General features: G+C 37.0%; 1 protein-coding gene across 3 annotated transcripts in view; it reads right to left on the bottom strand.

Annotated features, from left to right (window-relative positions):
* The window catches only part of UBR1 (ubiquitin protein ligase E3 component n-recognin 1), a 103097-nt gene extending 87224 nt beyond the window's left edge, over window positions 1-15873 (bottom strand). Inside the window, exons 1-3 of one of the 3 annotated variants that reach the window (XM_033106880.1) lie at window positions 15439-15873; window positions 3584-3840; window positions 1318-1396 (exon numbers count right to left, since the gene is read on the bottom strand). In XM_033106880.1, the coding sequence (XP_032962771.1) occupies window positions 1318-1396; window positions 3584-3840; window positions 15439-15519 (417 nt within the window). In that variant the 5' untranslated portion in view covers window positions 15520-15873. The remainder of the gene's footprint in view (window positions 1-1317; window positions 1397-3583; window positions 3841-15438) is intronic. The other 2 variants (XM_033106878.1, XM_033106879.1) reach the window with 2 other exon arrangements.
* Window positions 15874-17441: the final 1568 nt, after the last annotated feature.

The following is a 17441-nucleotide window of genomic DNA, read 5'->3' as shown; positions in this document are numbered from 1 at the left end:
ATTTCTTGGAAAACATTTTAACCACACTGTATCATAGGCTCCTCAATCTGTTTTTCCTTGTGTATAAAAATAACAACACCTATAACCTAGAGCCCATTACTTCCTGAGATGAACGCAATAATGTTGAAGCCAGCAAAAACACGAACAGCACTTTCAACTCTATGGCACATATAGTCTACATAACTTCAAGACATTTATACAAAACTTTAGGCATTTATATGTACAAAGAGAAACATCAATTATTATATCTATCTCAGCCCACAGTACAGAACCAATACTATTATTTGAGAAATACATTTCAGCTCAAAATAACAAGGTTGCCTAAAAATATAACAGGAAAGGAAATAGCCCTCACCTCATAAGTAATTAGGAAAATTAAATTAAGACCACAGTGTGATACTATTATATAACCACCAGATTGGCTAAAATTGAAAAGACTGACAACACTAAATATTGCAAGCATGTGGGGCAACAGGAACTCTCCTATCCTGCTGGAGAGCCTATACATTGGTATAATCACTTTGGAAAACAGTCTGACATTATCTATCTACCATGACTAAAGATGCACATACACGAGAACTCAGCAGTTCTGTTCCAGATATATACCCCCGTGAAAATTCTGTACATGTGTATCAAAATACACAAGAATGCTTATAGCAGAATTGTTCTTAAGAGCCCCAATTTGCAACAATCTATATATCCATGTACAAGCACAAAAAATAGAGACAATATGGATTATTGAACACTGTAAGGCCACTGGACAAGCTACAGCTATATTCATAATGGTACGTGAAAGCAGTTAACAACAAAGAAAGATACAGTATGACTCCACCTACATAAAGTTCAAAACCAGATAAAACTATTCAATATGATTTCAGTGATAAGCTCAAAGGGAAATCAAGGAGCCATTGTTATCACAAAACATAGGAGAGAGGTTATCAAGCGGAGTGCGAGGAGGACTTGATTCAGAGTAGACAAGTGTGAGGCCCCGCGGAGCTGACAAAGTCTTATTTCTTGACCTAAGCAGTGGTTACACTGGGTGTAACCCAGTGGAAGCAGGGTGTTCACTTTATAGTTATTCTGTATGCTGTGTATATGCTTTATACAATCCTTTGTATAAAAATGATATATCTCACAAACAAATTGTAAGGAGCTACTTCTTGATGTAGCAGATGTCCTATTACATGATATGTTTAACCAGAGCTAAAGGTTCACATAACAGAGCTGTTACAGCAGGAATTCAAGTACTTGCCAGGAATTTCAACTAGATGGCAGATTTCCTACTAATCTAGATATTTTATGGCTCTATTTTCATACCTTGTAACGATGATTTTTATGAACACTACTCTGGAAGCAGTCCATACAGAGTACACATGTTGGATCAATTGCACAGTCCCTGAAAAAGATTAAAAATTAGATACCAAAATTTATTACTTATTACTGATGCTTAAGGTATAACTACAATATAAGATAAATGAGTTTTCTGTATGGTGAACAAACTAAGTATGAAAATGCTTCAAAAACTGAATTCTAAATAATCTTAGCCTCATTTTAGCCATATTTGAATGTATATTATTTGGATATTTGGTTGTTTCTTAAATCATCCTCATTACTCTGAGACTGCACATGGTTTCAAACTGTTAAATTACAATTCAAAATTAGTTTTGTGAAAAACAGTGAACTTTTTTTATTATCTTCCATCATCTTACCCTATTCCTGTCATAAATACATTTTACAAACACTGCTAAGTAAAGTTTAAAGACAAAATTCATTAAAATGTAAGCATCATAAGGGCAGGGATTTCTATTTATTTTATATACTGATATGTCCCAAGCACCTAGAGTAATACCTGTTACATGATAGGTATTCAATTAATATTTATTGAATGAATGAAATTCAGTCTCTCCTAATCTCTTCCCTAATAACAACCTTTAAAATGTACTAGTTTATTTAACATTTTCAGGGAAACATTAAGAACAATATACTGTTAAATCCTCACTTAATGTTGTTTATAGGTGCTGTGACTTTAACTGAAACAACATGTAACGAAACCTATTTCACCACAGGCTGATTGACGTAAACAAGAATTAAGCTCCTACAGTCTCTTGTCAACGGTACAAGGAAATGACATTGAACAAAATGACATTATTTGAGGACATGCTATAAATCAGTGCAAAGTACAAAATTAATTTATTTTTAAAAGAGATGAAGAGATGGAACTGGGAAGTTTTAAAAATGAATTTTAAAAGGTTAATAGGAAATACAGATTGCCTAAAATATATATGATCTATGACCTACATAAAGCAGGATTTCTACACATCAGCAGTACTGACATTTTGAACGAGATAGTTATTTTGGGGACATACAGGAGACTGTCCTGTGCACTGGAGGATGTTTAAACAGCAACCCTGCCCTCTACCCACCAGACGCCAGTACCATTCCCCCAGTTTCGACAATTACAACTGTCTCCATGACACTTTTGGAGAAATGACGTCCACAAATGTCTACTATGCTTTCGCTGAAACTGATTGAACTTCAGCGAAAAATATTTAAGAAGATAAACAAAATACAAAAGCTGACTTTTTCCTAAGAATAAGATAAAGAAAGGTAGTATGTTCTAAGAAACTATTACCTATACATAAAGCAGTCAAACCTAGAATTACAGTGAAGCAAAAAAACAATTCTCTGTACTTATAAAGTCTAAAAAGTCACAATCCTAATCAACTACCTCTAACAAAGGAAAAAACAAAAACAAAAAAACTAACAGTGGGGTGGCCGATAGCTCAGTTGGTTAGAGCGCGGTGCTCTTAACAACAAGGTTGCCGGTTTGATCCCCTCATGGGCCACTGTCAGCTGCGCCCTCCACAACTAGATTGAAACAACTACTTGACTTGGAGCTGATGGGTCCTGGAAAAACACACTTACAATAAATAAAAGTTTTTTAAAAAAAAACTAAAAGTACTGCTAAGATCTAAAAGTTGAACATTTCAGATAGGAGCAGGGAGTAAAAAAGTTTTCTGTGCTCACAAAGGGCAAAAAGCCTAAAGCTGCTTCCAGTTTCCCTACCACTGGCCTCTTCTATCCAACGAAATTCCAACTGCCCCTATTGGCCCACGATGCTTTGGCACCAAATCTCACTTGGTGGCAAAAAAATGACCTGAAGTGACATGAGATTCTAGACCATTTACACCACTTGCTGTGAATATTCATAGATCTCTTACAGAAATGCTGTGTTTGACGTTAGGATCCTGTCCTGACTCTACTGGGGATGTATTCAGAATTCTGAAATACACCTGGCCCCAACAATTTAAGAGTATGTGGACTACATAACAAACAAGGCAAAAATCTATCACTTAATATACTTTTGACGAACAGAAAGAAAAAGTTGAGAGAACTGTTTAAGTCATATTCAAAAGCAAGCTATACTAGCAAAAACAGATTATAAGTGTATAATAAAAGAAAGTTAATTAAGTGGGATTAAAATATATTATAAACAATAATAAAACAAGAAGGTACATCATGAAACAGGTACAAAATACCAAGGCTGTAATTATAACCAATCCTGTAAGTTTCTAATTCTTACCTACAAGAATATGTTGTCTCTCCACTTTTGAAAACCTTGCCACAGAGTTGAAATGCTCCACTATGTTTTAATTTCTCTAAACAAATATCTGGATCTTCTCCAAATAAGTACCATTCCAGTGGAGTGAATATTGACGTTTGTATACTCTCCTCCTGCTTTTCCAAGTCTGGGTCGATTTCAGCAAAATAAATTTCGGGCACCAATTGTGCCAAATGGTGCAAGAAAGTAGTATGAAAATCAACTTGCTGATCCCACCACTGAAAGAAAAAAAAATGAATAGACTTTGTTACAAGTTCCTTCTTAAAAATCTACAGGCACCAGTAAAGTGATTTATAATATATTCTTATTTTATCCTTCACCAATACAAAAGGAAAGTGGATGATTAAAAACAAAACAAAAAACAAAACAAAAAAAACGCCTTGGAAATAAATGTTTGCCCACACATACCATAGATATTTTGGGGGCCGGGGAGAGAGCAGCTGTAGTGTATGAAAATTACCCTTTCCTTCTGGAATGGCCAAGTCTTGGTGTGAAAGGTGACTCTATTATCAGAGACTGTACAGACAAAGCATTCCCCATACTCTTAAGTTTAATTGTTTTAAGAAACTACAGCATTTGACGAGAGATCAAAATGAATGAATACCAAAGTTTTTAGAACGCAAAAAGCACTAACCATAAAAGAAAAAAAATGGATAAAATGGACCTCATCAAAAGTAAAACCTTCTGCTCTTCAAAAGAAACTGTTACAGATGGCGTATTTGCACATGAAAACATACTCAACATCATTAGTCAGTAAAGAAATGAAAATTAAAATGACAAGTGAGATAATCCTACACAACCTATTAGAATGTAGACAATTTTTTCATAATAGTAAAAGACTGGAAACAACCTAAGTGTTCCACAAGAGTTGACTAAATCATGGTACATAAATCCAAGGCAGCCATTATAAAAAGGGGAGGGCACATGTATGTACTGATATGGAACATTCTTCAAGTTATACTGTTAAATAAAAAAGAAAAGGTACAGAGTGAGCATACAGTATGCTACCACTTATAAAGGGAGGAGGTAGAAGAAAAGGAGATATACTGTAAATGCTTACATTTGAATAGAAAATCTCTGAAAGGATTCAAAATAAAATGTTGAGTGGGAAGAGCCCTGGAATGGATTTATTTTTCACTGCATACCTTTTTTTACTCTATCTGTATCTAGCTATATGTATAGGTATAAAGTTTTATATAAAATATGTTAAAATCTATATGTATAGATAGATATGGAATCTACTGAAAATCATTTTAAAGCTTTTCAATCTACACATTTAACATACAAGTTATTCATAACAGCAAAAAACGAAAAGCTTGAATGTCCATCAATAGGGGACTAGTTTTAAAAATTGTGGAATCTATCATTTAGCCATATTTGCACAACTGCAAAGATATATATTCCAGTGTGTTCACTATAATGCCAATTATAACTGTGAAAAAATAAAGTCAACCTAAATGTCTATCAATAAAAGTACACCTATACCATTCTATGCAGTCAGAATGTCATAAAATACTATAGATTGGAAAAAGCACGTTTTAAATATAATTTCATTTTTGTGAAAAAGAAAACTACTTTATATACACTTTTAGAATTTCTATACATTTGAGTTTTCTAATTCAATATATTTACATGTACGTCTATATATATGCTTTCCTAAGCAAAGAATAAAGTTCTGGAAGGAGAGTCATCAAACTGTCTACAGCGGTTACCTGGAGAGAAGGAACTGGGGAAAGGGACCAGGAATTTTCACATTTTATTTTAAACAATGTTATATTGTTTGACTTAGACAAACAATATAAACAAGTGTCAATACTTTTCAATTAAGAAGAAAACTCTCATAAGACATAATACACCAATTTAAAATGATGCCAAATAGTCTCAAAGTAACTCCCTGAAGATACTTAACTACAAAGGGAAAAGATAGTAACTATTAAGTAATGAAACCTTGCAGATACTAAGTTAACCAGTGACTAAGATAAGTATAACCAGTAATAAGAAATATTGATTCAAGAATCCCTTAATATGATGCACTGAGAAAAATATGGTACCATTTTTGTTATTCTTGCCAAAATGTATAACTTCATTCCAATCCTGAGAAAAAATCAAACCCAAATTAAGAAACATTGTAAAAAAATAACTGTTCAATACTCTTCAAGTCAAAGTCATAAAAAACAAGTTAAGACCAAAACATTGTTACAAACTGAAAGGGACTATGGAGAAACTGAAACATTGTTACAGGCTGGAAGAGACAAAGGAGAAATAACTCAATGTAGTGTGGTAAGATCTTTGAACAGAAAAAGGACATTAGTGGGAAAATTGGTACAATTAAAATAAGCTCTGTAGTTTAGTTAGTATCAATATTAATTTCCTGTCCCTAATAATTGTATTATGGCTACGTAAGATGGTAACATTAGGGGATAAAGGCGTGAGATGTGTAGGAGAACTGTTTGTACTATTTTTGCAAGTTTTTATGTAGGTCTAAAATGTGTTCAAAATAAAAAGTTAGAAAAAACCTACTACTGAAAATGTTTATTTCCTGATGTGGAAAGGCATTAATAATACATAGTTCAGTAAACTAGGTTACAAAGCAGTATGTATGAAATCTCATTTTGGTTATACATATTTACATGGGGAACAAAATCAGGCATTTTTTCAGTGGTGGGTAGCGGGATTTTAGCATATTTTCATGAAATATGTTTGTATGTTTGCTCGCCTAATATAAACAATATTCTTGCAGTGATTTCATATTTTGGGGATAATTTATTACAAAATTAAAAATATTTTACTAAAACCTTTTTTTAAAAAACTATACCTCCTAGTATTCTAATTTCAACTTCTCTAGGGTACTCACAAACCAAAAACTTGTTTTCACCACATATCTAGTAATAACTATAACTAGCAAATAGATAATATCTAATATTCTATATTATACCTAAGGTTCTTTTCTTAAAACAGTACTAAATGAAAAATAAAATCCTGTATATTCAGTGTTATACACCAAAAAAAACCTTTTCTGTCCTACCTAATTATGGAAGTCATAGAACTAGTTCTTTTCAAGTTTTTCAAGAATATTTTCAAGGACACGAGAAACTTTAGAGTCAAAACCTAAGAAAGTGAAAAACCTAAGGGATCTTCTGGTTCAAGTCCCTCATTATACAGACAAGAAAACTGAGTCACAGGAAAAAAGTTAATTGGCTTGTCCAAACTCCAATACACAATTAAGTAGTATCAGAGTCAGGAACAGAACTTAGATAACCTATCTCCTAGAGTTCAGTGCTCATTCTACTTAACCAAATATAAACACAAATTTCTTTTAAATTCACCCTTAAGACCAGCTCAGTTTCACTTTACTACTAAAACAAAACAAAAACAAAGCTTTGCCTTATTTTTAATTATTTTCTCCAAATAAAGCCTCTTAGCTAACAACTGCCTAACATTCCTGGATACTGCTCAATATTGTATCTCTGTCATTACATGTCTTAGTGCGAAGAACTAATGTTTTAAAACGTTACCTTTATATTGTTGGTTGACTTGGGCAGAGTGTCTGGGTGCTGACACCTTAAATGCCCTGTCCATTGATCTTACCACCAGCTCTCGGTCGTTCCACACCCACCTCACCTTATCTATTCCTTAAGGTCCATTTAGCTCAAAGCTCACCTCCCTGAATACTTCACTGATCAGCCTAAGTAAATGTCTCTCCCAGTAACTCTAACACAGCAGTTACTTCAGTACCTATACCTTTTGCCAGATAGTGTTAGCTACCTTTAAATATGTACATCTAGTCTCTTCAACCAGATTGTCAGCTCCAACAGGAGGAGCTTTGCCTTCCAAATCCCTGCACCCCCACGGGTCTACCACAAGTACAGTTCTCCATCACTGCTGAACGTTACAGCCGGCTAGCTAGAGAGAACAAAGCAAATGTTGACAATATTAAGCCTTATAAAACTTTCTTTATAGAAATTTTATAGGAGATAAAATACAAAATATGCTCTTTCACAGAGATTTTTTTTGTAGATAATTGCCACAAGCATGAAAACTTTTTTTCCAATTGAAAATTGTCTTTTTTTTTTTTTTTTTCCCTCCCAGATCAGTAAAACCACACGGGATGTATTTCACTAGATGACATATTCAGAAATTATTGGTGATTGAAGTTTGATTATCTTCTGTTTGGTCCCTTTTAGTATTTTCCCAAGTTGAGAGAAGAATAAAATTAAGAATTTTTCATTTCAAGGTCCCCAAAAACAAAATACCTTTTTTTCCAGCATTTGGAGTTAAAGGAAGGCTTCCCTAATTGTTCTCTGAAAACAAGTTCTCACAACATTTAAACTCCCAAACATTCCGAACATTTCCCTCATCCCTCGGGACTTGGATGCCTGCTTGGGAACATCATACTGAAAAAGCAACTTTAAGTAAAGCATATAACTCTTTTTTCTAATTCTTCTGTCTTAAAGTGGTAACAAAATCTGGAGGCTCTAGTCTTGGTCATAGCAAGTACTGGATTAGTAATTGAAGCAGCTCTAGGCACCACGAAAGCTTCTGGTTACACAAAGTTTTCTTGCAATACCATTTGACAGATGCATAAAGTTTGAAAACAATAGCAATTAACAACGAGCCTAGTTCAACTGCTTACCCCATAGAGAAACGCTATATATGATGTATTTGTTAGTTAGCTCTCTAAGCCTATCGAAACACTTTCTCTCAGCCAACTTCCATTCTTACAGCTCACGATTAAATCAAAATCTACCTTCCTGTAACTTTTATCCTATGCTGCCTGAAATAATCCAATACAATTTTCTCTGCTCTTTTACCCAAAGGCTTTCAAATAAATTAAGATAACTATTATATCTCTCATTAGTCTCTTCATTCTGGGGCTAAACTGGAACACAGAAACTAAAGAAATTTGTCCATCCCCAATGACAAGGTTGTTATCCACACCACTCTCCATTTGATTACTCTTTTATAGAACATGCACAACATGCCTCCATACAGGGGAGTGGAACTAGTTAGTACCTTCTTTATCCACCAAATTGCTTTAAAGCACTAAACTGCTTTAAAAATATCACACTGTTTTTTGGGCAGCCCTATCACATTATGACTTAGTGAGTTTGCAGACAACTAAAACCCTTAGGTCAATCACACGTAAGAGACCTAGTCCTATACACAAACAAACCTAGGTATAAGGCTTTACTTTCGTCACAATTAAGTTTCACCTCAATAGTTTCGATGCAATATTCAGCCTGAGGAACTTTGTGTTTGACCTATAAGTGTTATCCCTGACAGCCTTGTGTTTGTAAATGATAAGAAAGTCTAGTATGTCTTCATGGCGTCGATAAAATAGGCGGAGTCAAATACAGAGTCATGTGACAAACAAGTCCCTCTCTTTTCTTTCCTGTTGAAATATATAAACACGCTGTCAGAATCTGGCTTTCAGAACATCCTGTCCCTCCTAAACCATTCTTTTCCTTTTTCTCCTCTGACCACATGTTCATGCTCCAATTTTCTAAGCTTTCCTTGAAGTCTTTGGATGAATGAAATCTGCTTTCCTAAACTCTGGAATACATATTTCATATTCTCTTTCTACTGCATTAAATATAGTTGGTTTGCAAACCAACTAAAATCCTTTCTTAGATTATAAGACAGAGAATATGTGTATAAAAAAACAAATGGATAAATTAATAGATTTTTTTCCTAATGTGGCTAAAGTCATTTCTAGCCTACCCATAAATACCAAAAGTTCAAAGGCATTTTAAAAGGTAGTCCATAAAGACACATTAAGTGGTTATAACCCCACTCTTCCAAACAAGTCAAATAGCCTTTCTTCTGAAGAACAGCATTAAGTAAACTATTAGCAGGTGAATTACATTGAAGTGATTAACAGTAAACTCCATCTGGATATGGTCTGTCACTCCTGGGTAGCAAGCAGGCACTTTAGGAAGCATAACAACTCTTCTGGAGTTTTCAGTAACATTTATTTAGTAGAGCATTATTTCCACAAGCACTTAGCTTATTACAGGGGTGTCACTTAACATTTAAAAAAAAATAGGCTGTACGAAATGCTTTAAAAAAAACCACTCATCAAGTAACTATTGTTTCTTCAATAGGTGGCATATCAGCTCAAAATACCTTAGAAGAACACATAGGAGTTCATAGTAAATCACCTGGGACTAACGATGTCTTAATATTTTGTCTTAAGCCATCTGAGACAATGGGTTAAAAGCTTAAAAAAAAACTGCTTCAAATAAACTATGATTAATACATTTAGAGAAATGGGTAAAATGATGGCAAGAAAAAGTTGAGGTAACCCTCAAAGCCAGCACACATGAAGGATGAGCATTGGTTCACCCTATGTCACTGATTCATACACATACCTAACCAGACAGACTCTCTGCCTATTATTAAAGACAAAAACCTCTACCTGCAGGACCATTTCTGTCATTAAACATAATCAGTCAGTCTCCAGCAGCAGTTCATCTATACTACTTTGTTTCCCCAAAAATAAGACCTAGCCGGACAATCAGTTCTAATACGTCTTTTGGAGCAAAAATTAATATAAGACCCAGCCTTATCTTACTGTAATATAAGACCAGGTATAATATAATATAATTCCGGGTTTTATATTAATATTTGCTCCAAAAGATGCATTAGAGCTGATTGTCCGGCTAGGTCTTATTTTCGGGGAAATACAGTAAGTTACTGTTCTTCCCTAGACTCTTACAGGTAGTGGGACTGAATCTGTCACTCAGACCTGCAGTTTTAAAACTTTACATCTGATGCTATAGAATTTGGTACTGAAAATCAGAATTTTCCCTGCTTCCCACAATAGAAATCAGGAGGAGATGATGATGGAAAAAAAACGAGGCACTGGGCCCTGCTATGATCCGGTGACTGCACTTTAGTTAGGACTCAGGAGACTTTTGTTTTCCTCCTAGTTTTCTCACTCTCAGTGAATCCTTACTACAGAAATCTGTGCTCTGGCCTAAAATGATATAGATTCAAATTTCGAAGGAAAATCACCTCCACTGAAAATAGTACGTAACTTCTCACTCCTTCCTCTTTAATCTCAATATTTAAAAGTCAACTATCAAAAGACTTATCTTTTAAATAAAGATCCTCTACACATATGAGATTGTAGATAATTTTTTCCTTGATTTTCATAATAATTATTGCACAAACATAAGAATATTAAACTTTTTTTAAAAACTAAAATCCCCCCATTTGGGTACAAGATAACTTTGGAGGGTAATGGAAATGTTCTATATCCTGAATTGGTGGTAGTTACACAGGTACATACATTTGTTAAAACTAATCAACCAAACACTTAAAATGGATGATTTTTATTGTACATAAGTTATACCTCAATTATGTTAACTTAAAAAAAAATCCACCTTATTCAATTTAAACCCCCTTATTCAATTTAAACTTTTTAGCCTTATTATCTCTTAACCTCAACTCCTATTACCTCCACCTTGACTCCACCACAGATTATATCTATTCACTGATTCATTCATTCATGCATTCAATAAAAATTTTGAAGCAATGTGCTAGGTCCTGGAGATACCGATGTGAACAAGAAAGAGTTCATACCACCAAGGAGTTTATTGTCTAGAAGGAAAGATAGACAGTAAACAGGCAATACTGACTGCAGCCTGAGACATGCTACATATAACAAGAGTATGAAAAGGGTACTATAGGAATAGATAGAGGCACGTCTAACCTGGATCTACCAGCACAAACACCTGATGTGCATGCCTCCATGTTCTAAAACTCCAAAATTCCCCTTTCTGACCATAACATTCAGTCCCTCCACTTTTAATACCTCAAATCCCACCAATTCCCTTGGCTTATCTTATCTCCCTGTTTAACCATTACCCTAATATGCCCCCTCATTCCCTCCTCCGTCTTTACCTTCATCCTCAACCTCCTTCCCTAATCACTACCAATCTTGCTAAAATAAATCATTGATGTTGATCCTTAGATACTCATTAAGAGTACGTAAATGTCTGCTACATCAAGCACATACCAGGCTATGTCACTGATCAGTCAGACCTGATCCTTGCCTTCATGGAACTTACATTTTGGGAGGAGAGGCAGACATTTAAATAAGTAAATAAAGATAATACAGTAATTCCAGATTATAATAAGTGCAATGGAAGAAATCAACAGGGTGCTCTGACAAAGAATAAGAGGAACCCATCTTTCAGATAAGTATCAAGAAAAAGCAGAAGAATAACACACTAGGGAAAACACACACACACACACACACACACACACACAAAACGAGCAAGCAAAGACACAGGTCCTAAAGCAAGATAGAGTGTGGGCTTGTTTTACAAATTAATAGGCCATGGTGGCTAAAACTGATGAGGGGAAAATAACTGATAAGGGGAAAGGAGTGAGGGGAGATGTAGAGGCCAAATCAGGGAGGGTCTTGAATGACCTGTAATGTGTTTAGATTTTATTCCAAGTACAATGGGAAACCACTGAAAAATTTAGGCAGGAAATTGACATGATGTAATTTAGTCTTAAAAAGATGACGCTGGTTGCTATGAGGAGAGTGGACTGGAAGAAGGCAAAAATGGAAGCAAAGAGACCAGTTAAGAGGCCACTGCAGTTGCCTAGGCAACAGATGATGGCTAGACTAGAAAGGTGGAGTGAGACAGAGTTGTTTGTGTTGAAGAGCTATTAAATGGAAGTGTCATCTACTGAGACAGGGATAACAAAACTCTTGCTCTACCTCCTGCTTGCCCACTCCCCAAACCAGGTCCTTCCTCTCAGTATATGACACAACCACAGCCATGAATGCTTAAGCCAAAAACTGGGGATCCAGATGTCATCTGTTTCTTCCTTTTCCCCTCATGCCTAATCCATAGGCAAATCTTTTTGCTTTGCTTCTATCATACTTCTAAAATCTCTCTCAAACCCATCCTCTTCTTTTCATCTCCAGTGAGTTCTCCATGACAAGATACCATCAACTATGGCTTGAGTTACTGGGATAGCTTCCTAATTGTTCCCCTGTTTGAAACACTTATCAGACACCCAAGTGGGTATGTCAAGTAGGCAGTTGGATCTGTGATTCTGGAGCTCAGAAGTGAGATGACCTAGAAATATAACTTTGGGAACTGAATGCATACAGGTGGTATTTAAAGCCACAGGACTGAATGAAATCACATAAGCAGAGGGTATAGACAGGAAAAAGAGCTTAGTACCATGTCAGAAGGAATTTTTTGGACTTAAAAAAGAAAATCCAGTCAAAGACAGAAGGCAGAAGTTCTGTCAGACCCCCTCCCTCCCCGCCCATATACTCTATGAATTCCCAATTTTTCTCAGTCCTCATCTTCCACCCTTTCCTAGGAACTATACCCCATGATACTGCACTACTCTCACCTCTTACCTGCTTGGCGACTCCCTTTCTAGGTCCTTCCCTGGTTCTTTCTACATCGTCTGACCCTGAAATTCAATCATTCCTGTCCCTCCTCTTGTTTCCCTTTCCCTCCCTCTTTCCACGTGTGCCTTTCTCTCTTTCTCTCTCTCTCTTTCTTTCTGTGTATTTGTGTATACACACAGACACACACACTGTCCTCCTCAAAGATCAACCTTATCTTTCAACTCTATACTGAGAACTTCCAAATGTCTAGCTAAATCTTATTCAAAGTGTGGCCCACAGACCAGGACTTCAGAATTAGCAGAGGATGCTTGTGAAAATGCAAATTCTTGGACCCCTCTCCAGACCAACAGAATTTTTCCCCTAATCATTTTTAAACAATGGCTTTTATAAATGCTCAATAAGTCATACCTATTATTTCATTCTAATTGCATGTTAGGTGATGTTAGGAATTTGAGAGACTTCATAGTTATTGGTAGCAATATAACAGAAAAATGACCTGGGGATTAAGAAGGAAGTTTGATTTAAGGATAGCAGAAACTATAACCCCAGGGAGAAGACTTTAATGGAGTTAGTAAGATTTCTTAAACCTCTGTAACTGTCCCATATTTATTTTGTTTTCCCTGCCTCCCAATGGTGATTTAGAATACAAATCATTCAAATGCTGAAGAATCGCCGGGCTTGTTTTGCTTAACAGCAAAGAAGTAAAATGGAAAGCCAGTATCTTACTCCACTGCCAGGATAAAACTGAAGTTGGTAGCTTTAAAAAGAAAACACAAGTAGGATGATATCTGGGGTCCTCAAGTAGATAGAGAAATCCAAGCCAAAAAGTGATCATGAGGCTTAACAGTCACAAGTTTTCATTTACTTACATCACCCTATCTTGAATTAAAATTATTTGAGCACTTGTCTTATCTGTGTCTCTGGACTCTGAGTTCCCTGAGGCTATTACACTTCTCTTGGCATCTACCTACTACTTTGCAAAACCCGAAGCCTTGCCCGATGAAATCTAGTATTTCCTGAAGTAAAGAGTTTACAACATGATGCTGGCTTGATTACTCTACCATTATCTCCAATCCCAAATAAGTGAAGTCCAGATTGATAAGTTTTTACTGTACCACCTGGAAGGAATGAATATATCAAAGCTTTAAATAAACAAAGTCATCTTTGGCAATAGAAAATTACAATAACACTTTACCCACAGCGCAGTTTTCTCCACTCCTTCAAAGATGTAAAAAGCACAAGCTCCACCATTTAGACCAGATGTTTCAGCTGCTTCTAAACTTCCCCTATCTCCTCATTTCTTATCATCTCAAATAGTGAAGTGATGTTGAATTGCCATTTGGGGTAGAGGATGCCTGCAAGCTGGCGGCCATACCCTTATTCCAACTGCCTCCCTACCTGGTTTCTATCTCCAGAGCCAGTCTCACTACTCCCTGGGGGAACTCTTATTTCTGGAGCTCACCCTGTTCTTTCATAAAACAATGCTCTAGTGTCTACAGGGTTAAAATACTTCAAGAATGCTTTTATTAAAACTACAAGTCAAAGAAACTTCAGAAAGAGGTGTATATCCTTCTACACTTTTCTATATGCAAGAATAAAGACAAACTGATAAAACTCAACATCAGGTAGCGATCAATATTTGAATATTTCCTATATCTCTCCCCACCGGATGCTGGGAATCATCCAGAACGTTACCTGTTGAATGTTACCCCCTACCTCTTCTCCTCCTCAGTCAGCTTTCTCCTGGAGCCAGACTATTGACTCACGTTGGTTCCTGATCTCTGCCTTCCCATTATTTCAAAATACAAGGGCAACATATAGATTCCGACATTAATGAATGGTATTGCTCTGACTTGAAATGTCTAGAAGTCTCTTCTTCACCTTTAAAGGGCAGCGACAGATGGCGGGTTTCCCCGTTGAAGATGAGGCCTGGTGTTCTCAAGATACTAGAATGAAGGGCTGTAATTCCCACACCCCACATCTTGACATGAGGTGACAGTGGCCGCACACCCTGACACTATCAGGCCCCACCCAATTAGCTATGCAACCCAACCCTGGGTGCTGCGTCCTGGGTGCCTGTCGTCCAGAGGGGGTCAGTGCAGCGTCTGTGGGAAAATGGCTCTTCCTCCAACCCCGCCTCAGCCCCCACACCAGACAAACCATCTAATAACATCACCACTTCTTTCTACTTCAGGATAGAGACACGCTTGAGCTTGTAACCACTTATAGATGACACAGTCGTTATGTTCCGTAGACTTGGCCGGCAGGAATGTGGCTGATGACCAACTTTATTTGGTGGATTCCTTCAAGATCAATCCATACGACTCCCCCTCCCCAAAGCCGCCATAAGTGGGGAAGCCCCGCATCCTTCTGAGCGCGGTAGGGAGGGGCTGGGGGGTGCAAAAGGGACTTGCCCACAAGGACTTACAGATGCCAGGCGCTGGGGGGTCCGGGGCAACTCCGGGCTGACTTCCATCCTCTCCGTATCCCCAGCCTCCTCGTCCGCCATCTTGAGGGAAACTGACGCCCGCAGTTGCAGACCCCCCGGCCGGAGGCGAGCGGAAACCTGTGGCCGGTCCAAGAGACGAGGGACGACACTTTTACGACGGCCCCTCAAGTCGAGTTGCACGCAGACTCCAACAGCGACTTCCGGTCCGTTTCCCGGAAGGAAGCGTCACGGCCCATAGGGCCAGAGCGTGTTCCTTCCCTAATTTCTTGGTTGTAGTGCTTGGTGGCGGTCTGATTGTGTGTGTGGTTTCGGTTCAGCGAACTGTTGCTTGTACGAGGTGAAAAAACAAATTCAGCGTCCATGATGGAAGGAAGAAAACTGTCAGGGTCTAAGTGACAACCCGTCCTGGATCTCCTTCTGGCCGGGTCGTGGGTCTGGGTGCGTTTTGTCTCAACGTACCTGCAATAATGGTTCCCTTGAGCCCACAAATGAAAAAGCACTCAAAGCTGTTAACATCTTTAGAAATGAGCACTTGCACGTGCGCGCAATAAAAGTCGGGCCACAGCTCTTTTAGGAGTGATAGTGAAGAAATAACGAGAATTTGGAAATTTAGTCATTCATTGGCAGAAGGAAGACAAAATAAACATGGTAATCCACATTATGGAACACCATATGGAAAGATAAAGATAAATTAAGTGAGGGGAAAACACAACAATCAAGTTGCTACAAACTATATATTCATGCTTAGTACATTTAAAAGGGAAAGAAACAGTCTGAAAGGGAAGACAACAAACTAATAGTAAGCTCTGAGGATCAGGAGAGAAATAAGGTGTCAAGAGCTACTTGAGCTTCATCTGCATTGTTTTAAATTGTTTACAAAACATTTAGAAATGCATTTTTAACAAAGGGAAAAATAAAGCTTCTGACACTTTAGAAATGATAAATAGTTAGCTATTTAGGAATAGATTAAGATCTTCAAATCATGTATCAAAATAATTTTAATGCATTTAACAGTTAACTACTAAAGTAAAGAAGTAAATAGTGTAATACTGGGATGGAGAAAGCTTTTTAGAGCATGACACAGAAGGCAGAAAATATAAAATGACATGTATATTTCATTAAAATTAAAAACTTACATATCGTAAAAGAAAAACTACATAAAGATAAAATTAAAAACGGGAAGAAATGTTTTCAACTTACATGACATACTAAAGGTTAAAATCCAAAAAAAAAAAAAAAGAAAAATGGGCAAAATACATAAATATGCAACTCACCAATTTTTATAAATACATGAAAAAAACTTAACTAGTTTTTAACTAGCAGAGAAATGCAAATTAAAAATGGGATACCATTTATTGCCTGTAAATTTGGTAAGTTTTTCTAAAGATAACTGTCATTGGTAAGCTGGAAGGATACTTATTGTTATGTAAAATGCAAGTGTACATTGGTAAATCTGCGGGAAGGCAATGTGGCAATATTCAGAAGCTGTTTTTTTAAAAATGCGTACTCTTGGGCCGGCCCGGTGGCTCAGTTGGTTAGAGCTCCATGCTCCTAACTCCGAAGGCTGCTGGTTCGATTCCCACATGGGCCAGTGGGCTCTCAACCACAAGGTTGCCAGTTCAACTCCTTGAGTCCCACAAGGGATGGTGGGCTCCGCCCCCTGCAACTAAAATTGAACAGGGCACCTTGAGCTGAGCTGCCTCCCAGATGGCTCAATTGGTTGGAGCGCATCCTCTCAACCACAAGGTTGCCGGTTTGACTCCTACAAGGGATGGTGGGCTGCGACCCCTGCACCTAAGACTGAAAGGACAACAACTTGACTTGGAAAAAAGTCCTGGAAGTACACACTGTTCCCCAATAAAGTCCTGTACCCCTTCCCCAATAAAAAAAATCTTTAAAAAAAAAAAAAAAAGCATACTCTTTGGCCCAGCAATTTCGTTTTTAGGACTATCCTAGAAAAATAATTCAGGATGCAAGTGAAG

Source organism: Rhinolophus ferrumequinum, chromosome 6 (genome assembly GCF_004115265.2).
Source record: "Rhinolophus ferrumequinum isolate MPI-CBG mRhiFer1 chromosome 6, mRhiFer1_v1.p, whole genome shotgun sequence".
NCBI classification, from domain to species: Eukaryota; Metazoa; Chordata; class Mammalia; order Chiroptera; family Rhinolophidae; genus Rhinolophus; species Rhinolophus ferrumequinum.
The sequence above is the reverse complement of the archived record's forward strand: the minus strand, read 5'-3'. Positions and strand labels throughout refer to the sequence as shown.